This window comes from Carassius carassius, chromosome 1 (assembly GCF_963082965.1).
Source record: "Carassius carassius chromosome 1, fCarCar2.1, whole genome shotgun sequence".
NCBI classification, from domain to species: domain Eukaryota; kingdom Metazoa; phylum Chordata; class Actinopteri; order Cypriniformes; family Cyprinidae; genus Carassius; species Carassius carassius.
This window is the reverse complement of record NC_081755.1, coordinates 45783319-45807788: the sequence shown is the minus strand read 5'-3', so window position 1 is coordinate 45807788 and position 24470 is coordinate 45783319. Positions and strand designations below refer to the sequence as shown.

At 36.8% G+C, this 24470-nt stretch overlaps 3 protein-coding genes across 4 annotated transcripts; all 3 read right to left on the bottom strand.

The window, feature by feature from the left end:
• Positions 1–2668: 2668 nt before the first annotated feature.
• LOC132152607 (cytochrome P450 2K1-like) lies at positions 2669–6521 on the bottom strand. The gene is made up of 9 exons (XM_059561360.1): positions 6287–6521; positions 6035–6197; positions 5396–5545; positions 5152–5312; positions 4845–5024; positions 4504–4645; positions 4212–4396; positions 3978–4119; positions 2669–2958 (listed from the first exon to the last, which is right to left on the bottom strand). Exons 1-9 carry the CDS (start codon positions 6488–6490, stop codon positions 2771–2773), a joined length of 1515 nt encoding a protein of 504 aa, XP_059417343.1. The 5' UTR covers positions 6491–6521; the 3' UTR covers positions 2669–2770.
• A 3724-nt stretch (positions 6522–10245) lies between these two features.
• Positions 10246–17864, bottom strand: LOC132152612 (cytochrome P450 2K1-like). Its single transcript, XM_059561371.1, has 9 exons — positions 17661–17864; positions 17409–17571; positions 16731–16880; positions 16487–16647; positions 15675–15854; positions 15351–15492; positions 15085–15269; positions 11449–11590; positions 10246–10509 (listed from the first exon to the last, which is right to left on the bottom strand). The coding sequence occupies exons 1-9, from the start codon at positions 17862–17864 to the stop codon at positions 10322–10324; spliced, it is 1515 nt and encodes a 504-aa protein (XP_059417354.1). The 3' UTR covers positions 10246–10321.
• Positions 17865–18913: 1049 nt separating this feature from the next.
• On the bottom strand, positions 18914–23491 carry LOC132152619 (cytochrome P450 2K1-like). 2 transcript variants are annotated; one of them, XM_059561382.1, is made up of 9 exons: positions 22302–22528; positions 22050–22212; positions 21367–21516; positions 21123–21283; positions 20449–20628; positions 20084–20225; positions 19818–20002; positions 19585–19726; positions 18915–19296 (listed from the first exon to the last, which is right to left on the bottom strand). In XM_059561382.1, exons 1-9 carry the CDS (start codon positions 22503–22505, stop codon positions 19109–19111), a joined length of 1515 nt encoding a protein of 504 aa, XP_059417365.1. In that variant the 5' UTR covers positions 22506–22528; the 3' UTR covers positions 18915–19108. The 2 variants fall into 2 exon arrangements, with proteins under 2 accessions (XP_059417373.1, XP_059417365.1); XM_059561390.1 differs by lacking the exons at positions 22050–22212; positions 22302–22528 and adding an exon at positions 23456–23491 and having other exon boundaries at positions 18914–19296.
• Positions 23492–24470: the final 979 nt, after the last annotated feature.

Genomic DNA, 24470 nt, shown 5'->3' with positions numbered 1-24470 from the left:
TTGCTAATTAAGAAAATGATTTACACTGTAATAGAGAATCATGCTCTGTATGCCCCAAATCTGTGGTTTCCAACCTTTTTATTTATGCAAGCCATTAACAACCACAAAAAGGATCACAAATTATCTAGATTTTTGCTAAAATAATACATTTGAAATAGAAGTGTTTTGAAAATAGAAGCATTATAGATAAAAAATTTTTAATGTTTTTTTTTTTTTTGCAGTAATAAACCATATTCATGTTTCTGTTAACCACTTCAGCTGTTGTTTTGATTTTTTTGAGAATTAGGCATATGCAATATTGGACCCACAGGTGGGTCCCCAGAGTTGATGTGGTTAAGGGTTGTGCAGGTTAAATGTGTTTGTCAAACAGTTGATTGGTGATGGGGCCACCCAAAGATTTTCATTTTGTTTTGTTTTTTGGACCTGAAGCATTTTTATTTGTATTGTTTACTTGTCTAATATTTGATTTTTAAATGACTTTTGGATTTCAAGCCTTCTTTTACCTCAGTTACATGTGTTGTATGAATTTTGTATGGATTTATGAAGTGAGAAATAAAGTTAAACCGAAATAAACATGGACTCTTAATAATGATGAACAGAAAATGAAATATTGCATGTAAAATTATGTTAAAGAGTGAACTAACTTGTGAGATACAGTAAATATTCTTACACTACCCTAAATCAATAAAAAAAATGTGCTGTCCCATTCAGCCAAATACTACCAAAAAAAATGTTTGGGCTCAGTTTTGCATCACGCATCCTTTCATCATAATTATATTTTAGATTTCCTCCTCAAACAGATAGCTAGCATCTCCAGTATTACAGAAATATATCATGTATTCAGCTTAGGTTTTTAATTTATGGAAACCTTGCTCATGTCGCAAAATTCATAAACTGTCCTAATCACCCTTAATTCACCTTAATTATGGTTGCCAAATCCTAATCCTAAACATACCCATTGTTAACCCTCTTGGAGTATTTAAACCAGTGTGTTATATTCTGTATATTTTCTAGTTTTAAATTCAGTTTTCTTGTAAAGAAGACTTTTGTCTTTGGAAGACTTCAGTTCATTAGCCACAGTGCAGCGATTCACATCTGATGTAAATTGTGGTAAATCAGTAATTGCGCTTCAAATTAGTGTGTTTATTAGTATGTTAATAAATTTAAAAAGATTTAAAATACAAATACCAGTTTACAACATCCAGCAGCACAATAAACTGTTTTGCAAAGCTAAATAAGGCTAAATGGAGATTGCAGACATTGCCTCAAACACTTAAGTTCACGCCAGCTCTTTCATTAACAATAAAAGGGAAAGATAACAAATGAATAGTTTCAAACACAGAAACAGAAAATGTCATGACCCACTTTTTGGTAAAGGAAATATTCCAGGTTCAGTACGAGTTCAACTTCTGCATTTTGTGGCATAAAGTTCACCACAAAAATAATTCTCAGTCATCTCTCCTTTTATTTCTAAAAACAAATAAAGAGGCTCTTTGATAGGGCCATGTTTGAAGGATTTTTTTATTATTATATTTTTATGTTAGGTGTATAATTTTATTAAAGCACTTGCAAGAGTTGTAAGGAGCACAGATGTTAAACTTGACACAGGCTGCAAAATACTGCCTTCAGAGGATGCATTCCAAGGCATCAAGGCACTTCCGATTCCAAAGTTAGCTTCACTTCCTGCCTCCTGAGATACCTTCATCTGGTTTTAATTTTTGAAGGCGGCATATTGTAGATTTACCCTTCACTGCCTTTGATATCCCACAATTCAGTGTGGCAATAAGTCAGCTGCCTCTGTTTTCAGATGCAGCGACAGCTTTCTAAAACCACAGCCGCACTTGTGCGAGACTCAAGCACAACCATCAAGTCCTCTATCTATTGCATGATTACATAGAGAAACAATGGAAAAGTAGCACAACTGAATGCAAAAACCAGAGTTCTTTGAAGAGATCTGCTATAAACTCACGTGTTAAACTTTGACTAAGAGATCTTTTTTGCGTGTGTGTAATGAAATGAAATATGCTTTAATACTGATATGTCAAAACACTATTGGTAGTTATCTTTTATATACTATAATCTTTACAATAACTTAATCAGAAAAACCCAAATCTTGTTGGCACAAAGTTCATGATTGCATCTCTCACCTATTTGTGAAGATTTTTTTTTTTTTTATTGGTATAATGTGAGGATAAAGAAGCAAACTACACCACAATAACTGTGAATAAATTAATGGACAGATGTCAAAAAAAAAATGTTGTAATTATTAAAGAAGTCCAGTAAACTATTTCAATAATGTAAATAAAATAGTTTTTCTTTCGTGAACCTGTGTTCTGTTTATTCTAAAAAAGCTGCATGCTGACTGTATAAAAGTCATAATTATGGCATAAAAAGACAAAAGTAGTCATAACAAAATTACCACTGTCTGCGCATGCTCTGTGAAAGAGTATGATTTTGCATAGCGAGTGGTCACTATTGATTTAATTTTGCATCCATTATAACAACCTTTTATTTCCCCAAACAATTAGTAAAAACATTGAGTAAATTATAATGTTTTGTTCCTAGGCCTGTTACAACCTTTTATTTATCTGAGGAGTTTGCAGAAATTGTTGCTTTTTACACTTTGCTTAGTATATATATACATTTACTCAAAAGAATGAGTAAAAAAATAAAATAAAATAAAAAGTGCAGATATCATCCAACCCGTACTGAAATGAGCTGAGATGTCTGGTTTCCATAACCTTTCAAGGACTGCTGATATTTTCTTCTATCAAGAGCGTCTGATCGCACACAGCTTATGTGGGGATGGATTCAAAGTTATTCCTACAACTCCTTTGAGATCCAGATCATCTCCAGATACTCCAGGTGGAGTTGTGAAGCGGTAGCTTTGAAGAAGGGAGGTGAAGAACAGGAAGAGCTCCATCCTGGCCAAACTCTCTCCAAGACAAACCCTGCGTCCTGTATATAAGAGAGAAAGAGAGAGCCAGTTGAATGGTCTGTTGGATTATAATGCTGTCTAGGTTTTGGAACAGAGCTAATGGAAGCTGGCGTTTTCTAGTGTGACGCGCTGAGATGCAAGTAGAACTGTAGAAAGATAGTAATATCCAGTGATGCGAACTACCCTGATAATGCTTGACGTCTTGCAGACGTATGTGTGCTATCTGGGAGTATATAATTTTAATTGGAATTTTTTATTTTACTTTAATCTTTTAATTAAATGTAATGATTCAAATGATTTGTGTAATTTATAAGTGAATGTGACAAGCAATATTAACAGAGTTGTTTTGGACATATTTAGCATAGGCTGCATTGGATTAAAGGTGCGGTTACATTAGCAAAATTTTATGGGCAAAAAAAGGTCATATTGGTGCGTCCCATTCTGTGTACTTATTCTATTGCGTTTTGTAGTATAAATAGTGCAAGTATTGTGTTCACATTGAAAATACACTTTAAATACCTGGATGGTGTACTTACATAAATGAAAAATTAAGTGTCAAATGTTGGACACTTCATAAACTTAACTGTCACAGCTTTAGTAATGAACCGGTGGGGGAGGGGCTATTAGATTCCAATTATGAATGGCAAAATAACTGACTATATTTGAAACACTAGTGCGTAATAACAGTAAATTTTCTAAGTACATAGTGTACAGTGCATCATTTGGGACACAACCATTTTCAGTAATATAGCAATGTGTAAAGAATTGTTTACGCAGACATCACTTTAAAACCAAGCAGCTTTCTGTTGGTCAGCATGACTAAAGTTTACAAATTTGTGTGAACTTTAATGTGAGTGAAAACTGCATGGAGAATTCATGCTGGAATACACTTTTGGCCAGATTTGCAGTCTGGAGAAGTCAACCCTAGTTGCTGAAAGTTAGTTGGTTATGTATTTGGACAGCTCGTTGGTAATGTATGATGGGAACAGATACTTCTTTACTTTAGCATTTTTTATCTTATGCTAAAGTTTCACTTTACCTGCAGAAAAGGGCATGAAAGCATCTCTCTTGACGAACTGGCCCTTCTCATCAAGGAAGTGTTCTGGGTAAAAACTGTTTGGTTTCTTCCATTCGATTGGATCCTTCAAAACTGACATCAGCAGAGGAATTACAGTGGTGCCCTAAAAAATGGAGAAAAGACCTAAAACCTTAATGTTCAGGATGCACATGGTATCTTCACTAGGCATTGTACATATTACTTCTTCTGACGGACCTTCTTGATGAAGTATCCATTGAAAGTAACATCACAGCTGGTTACATGTGGTAGACTCAAGGGTACTATGTTGGCCAGTCTTTGAGTTTCATGGATCACAGCATCTGTGTATGGTAATTTCTTTCTGTCTTCCACCACTGGCTGACGTCCACCAATCACTCTTTCAATCTCCTCCTGAACTCGATCTACACACAAATACAAAACATATTTGTTCCTTTGGACTAAAATAAATAAATTGTGGAAAAATAAATTCAGCACTGAGGGAAAACTCTTGACATTACTGTGTTTTTACCCTGTATATGAGGATATTTGGCCATGAGCATCAGACCCCAGCGCAGAGTTGTTCCTGTGGTGTCAGTACCAGCAACAAAGAGATTTATCACAGACATCATAAGGTTCTCATCGTGAAAATATGAGTCCTTCTTCCTGGATTTCTGTCAAATGAAATACACACAATCTATTCCCTTTAGCAACTAAAGTTAAAATCTCTTGAATAAACTCTATGAATTAAAAACTCTATGAATCTCTTGAATAAAAAAAATCTATTCAGATATTGTGCAAACTGCTAATTTTCATCAGCCCCCTGAAAACTTTGACTATTAGACTAAAGGGGATCATTGAAATATTACATACCTCTTCTTTCTGTTTCTGGATGAGAAAGGAGTCGACGAATCCTCTGCGTTCCTGTGGATTCAGAGTCTCTTGAAGCGCATTGATCAACTTCGTCATCTGTTGTCTACTTTTGATAATATTGTTTAAAACAATCCTTTTGTTTTTCAGGAACGGACCCAACCATGGAAATATGTTGTAAAGCTAGAAATGGACACAAGACATACTGATGTCATCCAGAAATGCACTTTCAAAATGGGTGTTTTGAACATAAATAATAGGTTTTGTAGTATCTGTGAACAAAATTGGTTAACATAAATATTATACTCACCATCATAGAAATTGATCCACCAACCCGAACGTTTTCGTTTGCTCTGTCAACCATTTCAGTGAACTGAGGGTCTGTGTATTCAAATCTGCTGCCGTACACAATAGATGAGATGATGTTTGACACGGCGTAGTTCACAGGCTGTGTCGTGTCGAAGGGTTTTCCTGTGAAGAGGAAACAACAAATCGTCTCTCAATGGATCTTAGAAACTAAGAGCATGATTGCATGTGTGTTTCTCAGCTCGTACCTTCAAACTTATCAAACTCTCCTTTCAGATACTGAATTTCCTCTATGATTTTCTCTTCACTTCCTCTTTTGCCCATCCCAAAGTCCCGCAGGTTGCTGAGAGCGAAGCGTCGCATCTCTTTCCAGTTCTCTCCATTGGAAAACACGATCCCTGATCAACACAAAAACATCTGACAATGAGTCTGCAGCAAATCTAGCAGAGAATGATTATGCAATGAGTAGATTAACTTTGGACCTTTGGGACGTTTACATTGTCAAATTTTTTAAAAGCATTGTATGGCAGGTTAATAAACAAGTAATCTATTTGCAAATCAATTGATATGCTACTTTAAATATGTAAAAAATAATTGCACCAGTTATTGCTGGGAACCAATAACTCACCGATTAAAGACAGCATGCATTTTTAAGCAAAAAGTCCCATAATCAAATATCCTTATAATCCTTATAATGAGCTCAAATAATAACGTCCTTATAATGAGACAAATGAAAATCTATTTTTTTCAGTAGTCATACACATTAGAGTATATTTCATTGGCCTGAAAAGGCCATGAATACTGGAAGCTTGTGCAACATATTTGTTTTGTGAAATGTCTTGCAGTTTGCACATTCATTTCAGGCAGAAAAAAAAGAAGATTCTTACCATGCTCATCATTCATTATCCTGAAACTATGTCCAATATCTCTGTCGCCAAACTCTTCGGCCTGGTTCACTAGAGCTTCTTTGACGGTTTTGTATCCAACTAAGACCACAGTTTTTTTGGGACCCAGAAACACTTGGAATATGTTCCCGTAGGTTTTAGAAAGCTTGAGAACACAGAGAAAAACATTTACAAACCAATCTCAAAATGTTATGCTACTGTTAGTATTTGAATGTTTTTAAGTCAAGTTCTCACCTCAAAAAAGGTGTCAAAGGGTCTCGTGAGGTCAAGGGTCAGCAGGTTCCCCAGCAGCGGCAGTGGTTTGGGTCCCGGTGGCTCTTTCCCTTCTTTCTGAGGTTTGGATCCAGTAGAAAGCAAATACAAAACCAGAAGCAACAGCAAAGCTCCCAGTAATGTACCAGTGCTGGAAAACTGCAGCAGTGACTCGAAAACAGCCATTGTCTCTCTGAGCTTCTCAACTGATGCACTCACACATTTATAGCAGCTGTGCAAGGGAGGGACTTTATGTGGTCCTAAACAAATAAAAAAGTTGATCAGAGGTAAGGGTTGGCGTGATTACATCAGCATGTATGTGACTCCCTTTGGTGAATCATTAATCTTCTTCAGCCTATTAATCTGAGACAGGAACATTATTTAAGCAATAAAGCAACAAATTTAACACAATCTTAAGAGCAATATTATTACACTTAATTAGGCTTATTATTTTTTTGCACAAGAGAAAAGAATAAGGATGCCCCATAAAAGTATCACAGTGGTCCATATAGGCTACTGTACTGTATGTCTGCAATTCCCCAGACCCATTTAAAGCCAAAGAGTAGGAAAATAACAGTCACAAATAACATTAAATAATATGAAACTGTATGTTTATTGAAACATATACAGTATATTTACATTAAAATCTTATGTTTAGCCTAGTATAACGTAACGCCAGTATATAGTGAGTCCATGTATTATATTAAAATATCTATTCACCTTGCCCATGAGACACAAAGTTCATGAGTGCATCTCTCACCTCTGTCACACTTCAACCTAGAGTGACTTCAGACCTGCTTTCGTAGACCTGATTAGGCAATATTTTGTCAGAGATTTTAGGTTGTAAAACCATGTGGCATGTAAATTAATTGGCCAGCTCTCAGTGGGTCACAGATCTGTTATCAGTGTCTCTGATGGTGTTAAAAGCAAAAATAACGTTCACAAAATCCACAATTAGGATAACTAAATGTCTAAGAAGGAAACACTCCCAAAATCTTTTGAAGCTGATGTAAGGCTTGTGCGTGCAATAAAACTTTACAGTATTTTGTATAAATGTATGTCACTTAATAAGAGTCAAAATAGACATGTCACAAAAAGGTGCCATTCATCACCACCACCAAAAAGACAGTGTTGCATTAAAATATTATAATTATAAGGTTAAAACATTTTGAGTTTTCAAAAAAAGAAAAATAAAGACCTCCATTATGTGAGGATAAAAAAGCAAAAACCGGCAAAAAAAAGCATAATGGCTAAAGATAATGCTGTGGCTTTGACAGTATGCAGGGAAGGAGACCAAACATAGATATGTACAGTACTATAGGCAGATGCCATATTGACTTCTCCAAAAAAAAAAAGTTGACGCATCCACCATCTTGGAACAGTCTACATGTGTCTTAAGAGTTTTAAGATGCAACAAACATTTCTTAGCATCTGGTTGTAAAAAAAAAAAAACGCCTACATTTAAATAAAAAAATTAACTTGATAAACTTTACAGATAAAAATGTGTTGGTTTGGGTTTTTAATATATATTAACTTAAAATTACAGGTTTTTAACCTGAAGTACCTTTTAAATGCCTTAGCTAAAGGCTTTCTTGTTGTTGTGGTAGTTTTGCAAAAGCATCTTCTCTGAAGTCTACTTAAAATATAGATACTCAAACATGAATAGAACTACAGTTGTAGCACAGATGCACTGGCAACTTGAGTGTTCACAGACCAGCTTTGACATTCCAATATGGTGGACGCCGGCTTACCTATAGTGGCCTATAAAAACAGCCGTTAATATGGCATCTAGCTAGACTATGAGACCGGAGGCCATCTTATGATTGGCTGACCACTTGATCCAAATTAGCCATTATACTTTTTCCAGTGGTATTTACTTGATCTTAGTCCTGCGTTCGACACTATAGATCATGACATACTCATAGATTGATTACAAAACTATACAGGTATTCAAGGGCAGGCTTTAAGATGGTTTAGATCTTACCTGTCCGATCTATACCACTTTGTTTACTCAAACAGGGAGTCATCACAATTATCACCAGTAAAATATGGAGTGCAACAAGGATCTGTCCTAGGTCCTCTGCTATTTTCAATATACATGTTACCCCTTGGTAATATTATTAGAAAATACGGAATTAGTTACTGTATATGTATCAACAAGACCAGATGAAACTTCTAAATTACCTAAGCTAACAGAGTGTATTAAAAATATAAAAGATTGGATGACCAATAATTTTCTCCTATTGAATTCGGATAAGTCAGAGATATTACTTATTTGGACCAAAAAGCAGTACACAGAATCTCTTGGATTACAATTACAGTAAAACAATAGAAACAGCTGTGACCAATAATCAGAATTCGTGCTATGCATTTAACCCATCCAAAGTGCACACACACAGCAGTGAACACACACACACACCCCGTAAACACACACCCGGAGCAGTGGGCAGCCATTTATGCTGCAGCCCCCGGGGAACAGTTGGGGGTTCAGTGCCTTGCTCAAGGACACCTAAGTTGTGGTATTGCCGAGACTCAAAAACCAAAACGTTAGGGTTAGGAGTCAAACTCTCTAATGATAAATGATAATGTAAATGATACTGAGCGACACCTGCACCACTCACTGGTCTCGAGTCCCACTGAGGATCTACGGAAGGATAAAAGGAAGATGACGAGAGAGGACCAGGCCTGGATTTATGTTGTTGTTATATTATGTTTTATGTGGCAGTTGTCTTTGAGGGGTTGCTGCTTTTACTTTAGTTTTGTGTTCGTTCATTTATTTATTAAAGATTTGTGATTAAATGTTCACTGGTTCCCACCTCCTTCTTCCCCAAACTTTGTTGCAGTACCTAACTATCACCTTCTACCACACTACAATCCATCGAGCTCAACTTTGCAAAACTCTAGACTTTTGGCAGTACATAGGATAGCAAAGTTCACCAAAGGAGGTAGAGCTTTTTCACATTTGGCTCCCAAACTCTGGAATAGCCTTCCTGATAACGTTCAGGGGTTCAGACACACTCTCTCTGTTTAAATATAGATTAAAGGCAAAGCATTCAATTGATGCATCTCATCTTATCATGTACTGCAGTTATATATGATCAAATGTACATTATTATTCCTTAGCTTGGGTTGAACATAATAATTTGGTTGGAACAGCAGCCCCGCTAATTATGTCTCTATTTGTTTCTCTGTTTCTGCCATGGCATTGACATCCTGTGGTTACTAGGAATTACACAAGCTTCAGTCTGGATCCAGCCCTTACAAAGACCTGAGATGACCGAAGACCTGAGAAGAGATGATGCAAATCACATAGAGGACTTCAGATAATGCCAGATAATTTTGCTACAAGTTTGATTGCAACAATTACATCATTAACTAAATTTTACTGTATGTTCTGTCATATGTACATCAGTTTGACAGTCACCACTGATAAGCTACTACTAAATATATTTTAGTATCTTAATCTTCTGTAAAGCTGCTTTGCAACGATTTGTATCGGGCTTACTGCATACAGTCTTTCCTAAAGCTATAATCTAAGAAAGAAAAAAACTAAATTTTCGTCAAAAAACTGGCACTTCATTAACTGGTCTTCTGTCATAAATCATGTTTGAATGGCTAAAGGAAGATTTAAACATTTATCTTAACACATTTGGGGTATTGATGTTAAATGTAAGGAATCATATTTCCACAACATAATTAAAAAAATCTTGAAAAAAAAACTAAATTATGGAAAACATTGATGATGCCGTGCTTTCTGTGCATGATCCGTGAAAGAGAGCTCACTCTTCTATCTGAATCTGAACAATCAGTAACAACATTCTTCATTAATTTAGACATAAAATGTTTAATTCCATCAAAGCTATTTTCAATTAATTTTTATAATTGTGGTTTTACACACATTGTTCATTATTATTTACATATATATTCACTCAGAAGAATAACTGTAAAACAAGTGTCAAGATCATATTACAACAAGGTAAGTTTTGTTTTTGTGATTTCTGTTCATATTTTCTTTATTCAGGAGCGTCTGATCGCACACAGCTTGTGTGGGGATGGATTTAATGTGACTCCTACAACTCCTTTGAGATCCAGCTCATCTCCAGATACTCCAGGTGGAGTTGTGAAGCGGTAGCTTTGAAGAAGGGAGGTGAAGAACAGGAAGAGCTCCATCCTGGCCAAACTCTCTCCAAGACAAACCCTGCGTCCTGAGAGAAAGAGAGAAAGAGACAGGTTCCAACAACGCTCCTCAATGTCAAAACGATTGTGGTAGCCAATCAAAGTAAAAATGGCGGGCTTTACTAAAGACAAGCGCAAACTCTATTGTGATGCTTTAGGTAGGATTGAAGAGAAACATAAGTACCTATAAACATTTAATATACGTTCATATTTTGCAACTGATTCACGATATGTTAGATGACCGACAGTATATGCAGTGATGCAAACTACTATTTTTGTTCAATACAGCGCTGATTCATGTAATTCATAATTGTATGTGATCAAACAACAAACATTAAGGGTATTTTTAGCTACAATTAAGCCTTTGATCAGGCATATGCTATACTACAGGACTTTTGCTTAGGTTTTTGCCCCAATTTGAAGTCTGGAGAGAAGTTGAAGGCAGTTGTCGAAGATTGGAAACTAAGTCCTGTCACTAATCAAGTTCAGATGGCCGAAAGTAGGTTAACTTTATTCTCAATACGATTTTTACTATGGAAGGCTGTTAATCTTAGTTATGACATGAAAATCAAAACTATGATGCGCAAAACTTTTCATTAGGAGATCAACATTTATAAATACTGACAAAAAAGTATAGTTATTAAAAAGTCATAAAAAATAATGAAAACAAAGAACGTAAATTATGAAATAAAAGTTGTTTTCAATGTTATATTCTGGCCTTGGGAGTGAATGTGTGCGTATATTAAAATAAAAATACTATTTGCAAATAGTAAAAATGCATTATTCTTAATAATTTCTAGTTCTTTTACAGTTTTTCTTTCTTTGTCTTTATTATTTCTCTTAATTCCCTTTAAATTCTCTAATCTTTTAATTCTCTGAAATTGAAAAGACCATTATTACCTAAAATTGCTTCGGTCCCCTGAATATTCAAGACGTGTTTACAGCCTTGAGCTGAAGATGTACTTTACCTGCAGAAAAGGGCATGAAAGCATCTCTTTTGACGAACTGGCCCTTCTCATCAAGGAAGTGTTCTGGGTAAAAGCTGTTTGGTTTCTTCCATTCGCTTGGATCCTTCAAAACTGATGTCAGCAGAGGAATTACAGTGGTGCCCTGAAAAATGGAGAAAAGAGCAAAACCTTAATGTTCAGGATGAACATGGTATCTTCACAAGTCATTATACATATTCATTCTTATGACGGACTGTTACGTCTTACTGTTTTTCCCTGTTAACTCTGCTAATTAGTTCAGACGTTAGTTGGGCCACAGGTGCAATCAATCAGTAATTAAACCACTGAAGGTGTTGGTATAAAAGGTTGGTGCGCCTTAGCGTAAAGGGCTCTCACTTTTTTCTCTCTCTCTTATATACATCTTTTTGTCCCTAACTTTCTTTTGCTCTTATTGATTGTTAGGGTCAGAATATTTTCACCTTTAGTTACCACACACACATGTTTCATTGTGGTTTACTGTTAGTAAATTAGATATGCATCGCAGGGGTATGCAGGTTGTATAAATTCCTATTATAAATTGGCATTGTTTTTGCCTCTTGGGGGCACTGGAATTATTGAAACAGACATTACGGCCTGTGAAGATTAATTTGAATGATAGAACCAGGAAACTTGATTGAAAATGTTCAAGCGGCAAACTAGACGCGGTAGACGCGAATTTGACGCTCTATTCGCGTTTGGTGTGAACACAGCATAAGAGGGTGATAACGTGAGTAGATGTTGGGGATAATTATATAGAGTATGCTCCATTTATCACTACTGGCATCGTGTCTCTGCCAGGACGAGAGAGAAAATCTGTGCAAATCCTGAGAGACACGGGAGCCGCGCAATTTTTCTGGTTAGAGGGAGTTCTTCCACTCAGGTCAGACTGCAACAGGGAAGGATGTATAGATTAGGGGGATAGAAATTACTTTCTTAAAAGTTTCTTTACACAAGGTACATCTTACCTCTGATCTTGTAACCGGTGATGTGATTGTTGGAGTACGATCTGCACACCGAATGTGTGAAGGTGAAGCTTCTTTAGACCCTGACAGTGAGGTAATCATGGGGGAAACTTTACCTGTTCATTTATATAAAAATAAAATTATGTGGGGAAGAGTGGTCTTTCAGAGGAAGCTGGTGGTGGGACAGTTGAAGGTGAACCATTTGGTATGACCTTAACAGACAACATTACTTAGGACTCAACTGGTTATTTTTCTGGGGAGTTTGTCTCTCAGCCCAAAAGGTGTATCAGATGATCGTTTGCTCTCTATTTTTAATGTCTCCAGGGAGAATTTTCAATGATTCATATTGAGGGAGATATTGAAATGATATTTGGGTTAGCGAAGATGAACCAGTCTCTAAAGCATATGTTCAAGTGGTAATACCTCTTAAATTCCGACAATCTGTGATCAGGTTAGCTCATGATGGACTGGCTGGGCATATGGGAGTGAGGAAAACATATGATCGATTGCAACGTAAATTCTTTTGGCCTGGATTAAAAAGAGATGTGGCCAAGTTTGTTCAAACCTGACATGTGTGCCAACTTACTGGTAAGCCAAACCAGAAGATTCCTGTGGCTCCCCTCACCCTATTCCAGCGACATCAAAACCATTTGAGCATTTGCTTGTTGATTTGTGTTGGTCCTTTACCTCGATCAAAGACCGGTCATCGGTATTTACTTAGTCATGTGTCTATCTACTCAATATCCTGCTGTGTATCCCGTCAGGTCCATTACTACAAAATCTATCCTCAAAGCTTTAACTGACTTTGTCAACATTTGGCATTCCTAGAATTATCCAGTCTGACCAGGGCTCTAATTTTATGAGCCGTCAGTTTGCCAAAGCTTTGTGACAATTGAAAATCAGTCACAACATTTCTAGTGCATATCACCCTCAGAGTCAAGGGGCCCTTGAGAGATTTCATCAGACCCTGAAGTCACTGCTGCTGTCATATTGTGTGGAACTTGGGTCTGATTGGGAGGAGGGGCTGCCTTGGGTCTTAGAGAGGTTACGCAGGAGAGTATTGGATTTAGTCCAAATGAATTGGTATTCGGACATGAAGTTTGTGGTCCCACTGCGGTTCTTGGTGATAACTGGATCCCCACTGAACCCTCCAAAAATGTTCTGGATTATGTTAGTGGTTTTCAATATCAATTGTATGAGGCTCGAGCAATTGCCCAGAGAAAACTGGGTAAGTCACAGAGTAAGATGGAGAGGTTGATTGATAAAAAAGACGTATCTCGGGAATTTGGGGTTGGAGAGCAAGTATTAGCTTTGTTGCCCCTTGTAAATAACCCTTTTCAAGCCCGGTTTGAAGGTCCTTATTCGATCCTTAAATGCCTCCCTGGAGAGAATTATCTGTTGAAAACCCCAGAACAGCGTAAGGGAGTACAGGTTTGTCATATAAATCTGTTAAAGCCATATTTTTCTCTTACACCTTGTGTTGGGTTAGTAACCACGGTGTCAGATGATTCTTCACATTGGAGTGAGAAGGGGACTTCCTCCTCAAAGAGGTTCTCCTTGGATTACTTCAGGGATGGCGGCATTAATCTGCCTTCTCGTGGTGTTATTGACGATTGAATAATTCTGAGATGTATGAAAAATTGGACCATCATTTACCCCATCTCTCTCTGTCTGAGAAAAGTGACTTTCTTAAGTTAGTGCATTCTTTTCCTAACTTGTTCTCCAATGTGCCTAGTTGCACTACAGTTATTGAACATGATATTGATGTGGGTCCTGCTTCACCAATTAAGCAGCATGCTTATAGGGTAAATCCTAGGAAGCATGAACTGTTGAAAAGGGAGGTTGTTTATTTGTTGGATAATAACTTGGCTGAGCCCAGTTTTAGTGCTTGGAGTTTACCTTGTCTTCTTGTAAATAAGCGAGATGGATCCTACAGATTCTGTACAGACTATCGTAAGCTAAATTCCATCACTAAGCCCGACTGTTTTCCATTACCCAGCATAGAAGATTGTGTGGACCGAGTGGGTCTGCTAGGTTTGTGAGCAAATTTGACCTTTTAAAAGGGTACTGGCAGGTTCCACTGACTGCTCGGGCAAGGGAACTTTCTGCCTTTGTGACCCCTGATGATTTACTCCAATACAGTGTCATGCCATTTGGGATTTGAAATGCTCCAGTAACCTTCCAGCGCCTTGTTAACAAGGTATTGTCTGGGTTGTTTGGTTGTGAGGCTTATTTGGATGATGTGGTCTTGTTTAGATCATCTTGGGCAGATCACCTAGTCCTATAAAGAGTTATTTTGTCGTTTGACAGAGGCCTCTTTAAATCTGGCAAAGTGCGACATTGGGAAAGCTACGGTCACCTACTTGGGTAAGTATAAAATGTTGGTGCGCCTTGGCGTAAAGGGCTCTCACTTTTTTTTCTCCCTCTCTTATACATCTTTTTGTCTGTCATTTTCTTTTCCTTTTATTGATTGTTAGTGTCAGAATATTTGCATCTTTAGTTACCATGCGCATTTTTTTTCCACCCCCCTAGACGTCAGTTTCTTTAGATTGTTAAATTGTTTTCTTGTTTTGTAACAATAAATTGGCTTATTGTTTAACAAATTGGTTGTTTGCCTCTTTTATGTTGCGGTATATGAGACAGCCGTAACACGGACCTTCTTGATGAAGTATCCATTGAAAGTAACATCACAGATGGTTACATGTGGTAGACTCAAGGGTACTATGTTGGCCAGTCTTTGAGTTTCATGGATCACAGCATCTGTGTATGGTAATTTCTTTCTGTCTTCCACCACTGGCTGACGTCCACCAATCACTCTGTCAATCTCCTCCTGAACTCGATCTACACACAAATACAAAACATCCTTTGGACACCATTTAATTAAAAAATGTGGAAAAACTCTTGACATTACTGGGTTTTTACCCTGTATATGAGGATATTTGGCCATGAGCATCAGACCCCAGCGCAGAGTTGTTCCTGTGGTGTCAGTACCAGCAACAAAGAGATTTGTCACACTCATCATAAGATTTTCCTGGTGAAAGTACGAGTCTTTCTTGCCAGATTTCTGTCAAATGCAATCCACAAAATGCATTTTATATATATATATATATATATATATATATATATATATATTGATTATTTATTCACTGAGCACAAAAACTTATTAACATGAATATACTACTAAACCCAAAATGAAAGTAGACTTATTTAAAAAAAAAAAAAAAAAAAGGAAAAAAAGGGGAGTACCTCTTCGCTCTGTTTACGAATGAGAAAAGAGTCGACAAATCCTCTGCGATCGTGTGGATTCAGAGTATCCAGAAGCCCATTGATCAAATTCATCATCTGTTGTCTGTTTCGCAGAATATTGTGTATAATAATCTTTTTGTTTTTCAGGAATGGACCCAACCATGGAAATATGTTGTACAGCTAGAAATGGACAATAAGAGACGAGAAATAGAATAGAAAGAGTGACTTTCATCTAAGATGCACTTTCACAAGTATCTGTGGTAGGTTTTTTCCATTCTACAAAACAGCAGTGGCAGAAAGTATTTAAATTTTGCTAATGTATTTGTGTAAAATTTTGAATTATCTATACTTTATCAAAAGATATCAACATCCACTCCTAGATGGGAAATGTCTGATTCATTTTAGCTGTCATTTCAGTTAACTTCACAATTCACACTGAATGATTTATTGGACAATTGGATTGTTTTGATTGCAGCTGTTCTCAAGTTTTGATTCAGTATTCCAGTCAGAGTGATCCAGACTGAACTGTTCATGAGCCAATGAGCCAAGAACCAGGATATTGTAGGACCTTGTGTGTGTGTGCACGAAAAGTTGCTAATGCTAAATTTTAGTTTTGATTATTGTAAATTAATAGCATATTTAGATTTTAACTTAAAAAAAAAATTGTGAAATAAATCTGCTGTAAATGTGTGATCTGTTTAAGTTTAATTTGAGTGCTTTATACAGAACTGCAAAACAGGTCCCATATGTATATGTGTAAATAATATATTTTATAGTTGTCATTTTATTAACTCTAGTTAACATATAATTACCATCATAGAAACTGATCCACCAACCCGAACGTTTTCATTTGCTCTGTTGACCATTTCAGTGAACTGAGGGTCTGTGTATTCAAATCTGCTGCCGTACACGATAGATGAGATGATGTTTGACACGGCGTAGTTCACAGGCTGTGTCGTGTCGAAGGGTTTCCCTGTGAAGAGGAAACAACAAATCGTCTCTCAATGGATCTTAGAAACTAAGACCATGATTGCATGTGTGTTTCTCAGCTCGTACCTTCAAACTTATCAAACTCTCCTTTCAGATACTGAATTTCCTCTATGATTTTCTCTTCACTTCCTCTTTTGCCCATCCCAAAGTCCCGCAGGTTGCTGAGAGCGAAGCGTCGCATCTCTTTCCAGTTCTCTCCATTGGAAAACAGGATCCCTGATCAACACAAAAACATCTGACAATGAGTCTGCAGCAACACCATCAGAAAGTTAAACAGGGAGTTAAACATGCATTAACCTTATTCCTTTGGGACATGTTTCAGCATGCATTTTATGGGAGGTTAATAAGTGACAAGTCATTTCACAAATGACTGGTCATGAATATATGTTACACATTCTGTCAACAAATATTGCTGGTAACCTACACATACTCACTTAAGACAGAGCATGCACAATTTCAAGCCAACAGTCCCATAATTAAATGCATTTCAGGGTTTTCATCATTAAAGTGGCTGGTTCCCACCAAATGTTGTATACAGTACATCCTTAGCTCATATTTTGGCAACTTTAATTAAAATCCTTTTTTTTTCAGTAGTGATACACATAAGAGTATATTTCATTGGCCCTGAGAGGCCATGAAGATCTGAATGCTTGTGCAACACCTTTTCTGATGTTTTGTCAAATGTCTTGCATTTACAGTTTGAACATTCATTTGTTGCAGGAAAAAAAATAAGAAGAATCTCACCGTGCTCATCATTCATTATCCTGAAACCAGGTCCAATATCTCTATCACCAAACTCTTCTGCATGGTTCACTAGAGCTTCTTTGACGGTTTTGTATCCAACTAAGACCACAGTTTTTTTGGGACCCAGAGACACTTGGAATATGTTCCCGTAGGTTTTAGACAGCTTGAGAACACAGAGAAAAACATTTACAAACCAATCTCAAAATGTTATGCTACTGTTAGTATTTGAATGTGTTTAAGTCAAGTTCTCACCTCAAAAAAGGTGTCAAAGGGTCTCGTGAGGTCAAGGGTCAGCAGGTTCCCCAGCAGAGGCAGTGGTTTGGGTCCCGGTGGCTCTTTCCCTTCTTTCTGAGGTTTGGATCCAGTAGAAAGCAAATACAAAACCAGAAACAACAGCAAAGCTCCCAGTAATGTACCAGTGCTGGAAAACTGCAGCAGTGACTCAAAAACAGCCATTGTCTCTCTGAGCTTCTCAACTGATGCACTCACACATTTATAGCAGCTGTGCAAGGGAGGGACTTAATTCAAAAAAAAATGTTTAATCCATGAGAAGAACAGGTTTGTGCAGTCAGCATGTATGTGACAGGCTGTGATGGATTATTAATCTTATTCAGCATGTTAAAACACGACAGGAACATTATTCAAGCAATAAAGCCATAAAAGCAAAGGAGTAGGTTTAACAATCTTTGCACTGATATTATTGCATGCTTTTTGGTTTACATACAGTATGAGATATTGTCTACAATTGACAATAGTCAGCAAATAAAGAGCACATCTGAACTATGACACAGAGAGGTCTGTGACCTCTATTCAACTTAAAACCTGCGTAACCTCTCACCTACCGCCACCATGTATTGTGTTCAGATGAGTAACACTTATCTTTAATCAAAAATGGACATTTTTTATAAGCTCTATTATTAATTTTATTTCTATTATAAACATTATAAGAATTAAATCAGACACACAAAAAACATCAGTGTGTTTAAATGTGAATTAAAACCAAAGATTTAATTTCTCCTAAATTTGTCAAACTGTCAGTCACAGCTTTAAAAAGGACTGGTTTGCATTCAGGCAGTTGGTGTAACTGTGTGAATGTGTAATTGAAAAACATTTTACTTCAACTTTATTAAAACCTCACATTTAAGCATAGAAGCATTGTGGAACAGGATCGGTGGACAGTAAAACTGGGCAGAAACTCTATCTGTCTGATTTCTCCACAGCACGTGTGAAAAAGACCTCAATTAAATTGCAATATGCTGGAAATGAAGAAGAGCTCTTACATCACTTTATACAATAATATGCTAAATACAATGCTTGCTTCAAAATATTTTATTTACGTGTTTTATGAGATAAAACACTTGATGCTTCCATGCAAATGCTCTTTGCACAAGCTCTGTATAAGAGACCTCGTGCTTCTTTCCACTAGGCACAGGAAGGTTGCAATTGTGTCTATTTGAACACAAATTAGAATCATTTTTATTTCTCTTTACAATAAGTTACAACATCAATTATTGATTTATAATCTAGCAACACAGAAAGTTTTTTTTCCATTACTATAATTGTCTAAGAAGTTCTATAAAACCAATTTTTTTTTTTACATGTATATACATTTACTTAGATGAACAAGCAATGTAAAATGAGTGTCAAAAAAATCACACTACAATGAGGTTGTATCTGTGTTTTCTGATTATTTTCTTGAATCATGAGCGTCTGATCGCACACAGCTTGTGTGGGGATGGATTCAAAGTTATTCCTACAACTCCTTTGAGATCCAGATCATCTCCAGATACTCCAGGTGGAGTTGTGAAGCGGTAGCTTTGAAGAAGGGAGGTGAAGAACAGGAAGAGCTCCATCCTGGCCAAACTCTCTCCAAGACAAACCCTGCGTCCTGTATATAAGAGAGAAAGAGAGAGCCAGTTGAATGGTCTGTTTAAAATGTAATCTAGGTAGGCAGCACAACAGGTTTTGGAAGAGCTAATGGGAGCTGGAGGGCCGCTGATCAATTGGCTGGTCTGCCTCAAATAGTTCAAATGCATTGCTTAATAATAAATGTTAGTGATTTTACTGGTTTCCTTTCTTTTTCTATAATTCCTTCAAATAAAAAAGACCATTATTATCTAAAATTGCTTCAGTCCCCTGAACATGTTTACAGCCTTGAGCTGAAGATGTACTTTACCTGCAGAAAAGGGCATGAAAGCATCTCTTTTGAAGAACTGGCCCTTCTCATCAAGGAAGTGTTCTGGGTAAAAACTGTTTGGTTTCTTCCATTCGCTTGGATCCTTCAAAACTGATGTCAGCAGAGGAATTACAGTGGTGCCCTAAGAAATGGAGAAAAGACCAAGACCTTAAAGTTCAGGATGCACATGGTATCTTCACTAGGTCTTATACATATTAATTCTTCTGACAGACCTTCTCGATGAAGTATCCATTGAAGGTAACATCACAGCTGGTTACATGTGGTAGACTCAAGGGTACTATGTTGGCCAGTCTTTGAGTTTCATGGATCACAGCATCTGTGTATGGTAATTTCTTTCTGTCTTCCACCACTGGCTGACGTCCACCAATCACTCTTTCAATCTCCTCCTGAACTCGATCTACACACAAATACAAAACATCCTTTGGACACCACTGAATTCAAAAAATTGGAAAAACTCTTGACATTACTGTGTTTTTACCCTGTATATGAGGATATTTGGCCATGAGCATCAGACCCCAGCGCAGAGTTGTTCCTGTGGTGTCAGTACCAGCAACAAAGAGATTTGCCACACTCATCATAAGATTTTCCTGGTGAAAGTACGAGTCTTTCTTGCCAGATTTCTGTCAAATGTAATCCACAAAATGCATATTTATTCAGTTTTTATTTTCATTGTTTATTCACTAAGCTAAAAACTCATTAGAATGAATATACTACTAAACCCAAAATGAAAGTAGACCTATTCAGATCTTGTGCAATTTTCATCTTCAGTGTTAATTTACAGTAAAAAGAATCATAAGTGAAGATGCAATAAGCAAAAAAAAAAAAGGAAAAAAAAGGGAGTACCTCTTCACTCTGTTTACGGATGAGAAAAGAGTCGACAAATCCTCTGCGATCGTGTGGATTCAGAGTATCCAGAAGCCCATTGATCAAATTCATCATCTGTTGTCTGTTTTGCAGAACATTGTGTATAATAATCTTTTTGTTTTTCAGGAATGGACCCAACCATGGAAATATGTTGTACAGCTAGAAATGGACAATAAGAGACGAGAAATACTGAGTGACGTTCACCAAAGATGCAAAGATGGGAAACGTCTGATTCATGAACGAGCTGATTGATTTCAGTTAACTTCGCAAATTCACACTCAAAGATTCATTGGAAAACCGGATTGTTTTGATTGCAGCTGTTCTCAAGTTTTGATTCAGTATTCCAGTCAGAGTGATCCAGACTGAACTGTTCATGAGCCAATGAGCCAAGAACCAGGATATTGTAGGACCTTGTGTGTGTGTGCACGAAAAGTTGCTAATGCTAAATTTTAGTTTTGATTACTGTATATGAAAATCATATTTAGATTATGACTTTCAAATATGAATGAAATAAATCCGCTGTAAATGTGTGATCCGTTTAAGTTTGATTTGAGTGCTTTATACAAAACTGTAAAACAGGTCCCATATGTGTAAATAATACATTTTACAATTTTCATTTAATTAATTCTGGTTAACATATAAATCGTAATTACCATCATTGAAGTCGATCCAGAAACCCGAACGTTTTCGTTTGCTCTGTTGACCATTTCAGTGAACTGAGGGTTTGTGTATTCAAATCTGCTGCCGTACACGATAGATGAGATGATGTTTGACACGGCGTAGTTCACAGGCTGTGTCGTGTCGAAGGGTTTCCCTGTGAAGAGGAAACAACAAATCGTCTCTCAATGGATCTTAGAAACTAAGAGCATGATTGCATGTGTGTTTCTCAGCTCGTACCTTCAAACTTATCAAACTCTCCTTTCAGATACTGAATTTCCTCTATGATTTTCTCTTCACTTCCTCTTTTGCCCATCCCAAAGTCCCGCAGGTTGCTGAGAGCGAAGCGTCGCATCTCTTTCCAGTTCTCTCCATTGGAAAACAGGATCCCTGATCAACACAAAAACATCTGACAATGAGTCTGCAGCAACACCATCAGAAAGTTAAACAGGGAGTTAAACATGCATTAACCTTATTCCTTTGGGACATGTTTCAGCATGCATTTTATGGGAGGTTAATAAGTGACAAGTCATTTCACAAATGACTGGTCATGAATTGATATGTTACACATTCTGTCACCAGAAATTGCTGGTAACCTACACATACTCACTTAAGACAGAGAAATTAACACTATTTCAAGCCAACAGTCCCATAATTAAATGCATTATAAGGGTTTTCATTATTAAACTGGCTGGTTCCCACCAAATGTTATATACATCTTTATAATTAGCTCATATTTTGGCAAATTTAAAGAAAACCTTTTTTTTCCAGTAGTGATACACATAAGAGTATATTTCATTGGTCCTGAGATCCCATGAAGATCTGAATGCTTGTGCAACACCTTTTCTGATGTTTTGTCAAATGTCTTGCATTTACAGTTTGAACATTCATTTGTTGCAGGAAAAAAATAAGAAGAATCTCACCGTGCTCATCATTCATTATCCTGAAACTAGCTCCAACATCTCTATCACCAAACTCTTCGGCCTGGTTCACTAGAGCTTCTTTGACGGTTTTGTATCCAACTAAGACCACAGTTTTTTTGGGACCCAGAAACACTTGGAATATGTTCCCGTAGGTTTTAGACAGCTTGAGAACACAGAGAAAAACATTTACAAACCAATCTCAAAATGTTATGCTACTGTCAGTATTTGAATGTGTTTAAGTCAAGTTCTCACCTCAAAAAAGGTGTCAAAGGGTCTCGTGAGGTCAAGGGTCAGCAGGTTCCCCAGCAGCGGCAGTGGTTTGGGTCCCGGTGGCTCTTTCCCTTCTTTCTGAGGTTTGGATCCAGTAGAAAGCAAATACAAAACCAGAAGCAACAGCAAAGCTCCCAGTAATGTACCAGTGCTGGAAAACTGCAGCAGTGACTCAAAAACAGCCATTGTCTCTCTGAGCTTCTCAACTGATGCACTCACACATTTATAGCAGCTGTGCAAGGGAGGGACTTAATTCTAAAAAAAAATGTTTAATCCATGAGAAGAACAGGTTTGTGCAGTCAGCATGTATGTGACAGGCTGTGATGGATTATTAATCTTCGTCAGCATGTTAATACAGGACAGGAATATAAAACATACGTATGATGTAATATAATATAATGGGCCATGAAGTTTAGGTTTAATACATTCTTTGCACTAATACTGTTGCATGCTTTTTAGTTTATATATGCACTAAATATTGCGATATTGTCTACAATTGACAATAGTCAGCAAATAAAGAGCACATCTGAACTATGACACAGAGAGGTCTGTGACCTTTATTCAACTTAAAACCTGCGTAACCTCTCACCTACCGCCACCATGTATTGTGTTCAGATGAGTAACGTTTAAAATGAAAAATAGTTCTGAGCTCGTTTATTTATTTTCTATTTATATTATAAACTTTATAAAAAATGTATTTAGGATTAATTAATTTTTCTAAATAAGCTTTAAGATGTGCTGCATTATTCAGGCAGTTTTTGTAAATGTGTGAATGTGTAATTGAAAAAAAAACATTTGCACACAATTAAACTTTATTAAAACGGCACATTTAGGGGTTATGGTACAGGATCTGTGGCCAGTGAAACTGGGGAGAAACTGAACTCAGTATGTTGGTTCTAATGAGAGAGCTAACATCAATTTATCAGGTTTATTACACATTTTGTCTCATTATAATAATTTTCAGAGTTAAACATAAATAGGCTATGATATTGTATTTCACATTAGGATGATTTTCTGTCACATTCAGCGATAATGTGCTCCATATCCAAATTTCTCTCAAATTTCTCTTTATATATTACATATAGAATTACACAAACAAATCCTGTTAGCACAAAGTTCATGAGTGCATCTCTCACCTCTGCCACACTTCAATTTGGAGTGACTTCAGACATGTTTTCATAGACCTGATGCAACATTTCCTATTGTCAGTCAAATAAGATCTCAAAAACTATTCACCTTCTAGGCAGAAAACGCTTGCAAAATCTTCTGTAACTGATGTCAAATGATTTACGTGCAATCCAACTCTACTTCGGTGCAAATTCATCCGTAACATGAATTAGACAGACATCAATGTGGACAGCTTGTTTAATGCATATTCTTAAAAACCATTAACACAGTTAATTCCTCCAGGGGATGGTAAAAATGAAAAAGGCAATTTCGAGTTTAAATCTCAAAATTTTATATCACAATGTTTAGAATTCTGAGTATCTCATAATTTGACTTGCTTTTTCGGAATTGAGTAGAAAATGTCCAAAATGTATGATCAAAACTCAGAAATGTGAGAAAATAAAAAGTTTATTAGTGGTGCTTGCCAAAGGCGAAGCATCAATATTACTATGATGTGCGTCAATTATTATTATTCCTTCCGTACAAACTTCGGCACATAACTCGTCCCCCATCGTTTGTTACAGAGCCATAAATGAGGTGGCAAATAGTTATTGAGGAGAGGTGTGCTATGACTTTAATAAGCGATTTGGCATTCAATGTTCGTACATTGCGCAAAAAAAAAAAACGGCCGAAAAATTCCATTGACTTAACACTGAGAATTTCGTAGAAACATGAGCATTTAGAGCACCTTAGCAACTGATCCCCTTGACTGCCCTTATAAAAGGCCCAGATGGATATCTTTGAATCGCAGTGCATTAATAGAGACATCGCTAGTTTGACTCAGGGTAGCAAATCATTAATCACCTTAACTTCTTCCTAGCCATGCCCTAGCAACAACTGTTGAGCACCCTAGCATCCCAGAGGCTTATGGGTAGTTTTATGGGTAGTTTTATATCATTCATACTGGCAAGCAGCCTTTGGAGAATTACTGGCAACTGCCAAGCCACTCCCTAGCAACAAAGCAGAGGATTTAGGAAGTCCTTC

Excerpts from the sequence above, each read along its gene's own strand:
- LOC132152607 (XM_059561360.1), bottom strand. The coding sequence starts at position 6,490 with ATGGCTGTTTTCGAGTCACTGCTGCAGTTTTCCAGCACTGGTACATTA. Across the intron at positions 6,198-6,286 it reads CCTTTGACACCTTTTTTGAG|CTTTCTAAAACCTACGGGAA; the intron begins GTGAGAACTTGA and ends TGTGTTCTCAAG. Across the intron at positions 2,959-3,977 it reads TTTCATGCCCTTTTCTGCAG|GACGCAGGGTTTGTCTTGGA; the intron begins GTAAAGTGAAAC and ends TCTTATATACAG.
- LOC132152612 (XM_059561371.1), bottom strand. The coding sequence starts at position 17,864 with ATGGCTGTTTTTGAGTCACTGCTGCAGTTTTCCAGCACTGGTACATTA. Across the intron at positions 16,648-16,730 it reads AGAGTTTGATAAGTTTGAAG|GGAAACCCTTCGACACGACA; the intron begins GTACGAGCTGAG and ends TCCTCTTCACAG. Across the intron at positions 15,270-15,350 it reads CAAATATCCTCATATACAGG|ATCGAGTTCAGGAGGAGATT; the intron begins GTAAAAACCCAG and ends ATTTGTGTGTAG.
- LOC132152619 (XM_059561382.1), bottom strand. The coding sequence starts at position 22,505 with ATGGCTGTTTTTGAGTCACTGCTGCAGTTTTCCAGCACTGGTACATTA. Across the intron at positions 20,629-21,122 it reads CTGGATCGACTTCAATGATG|CTGTACAACATATTTCCATG; the intron begins GTAATTACGATT and ends GTCCATTTCTAG. Across the intron at positions 19,297-19,584 it reads TTTCATGCCCTTTTCTGCAG|GACGCAGGGTTTGTCTTGGA; the intron begins GTAAAGTACATC and ends TCTTATATACAG.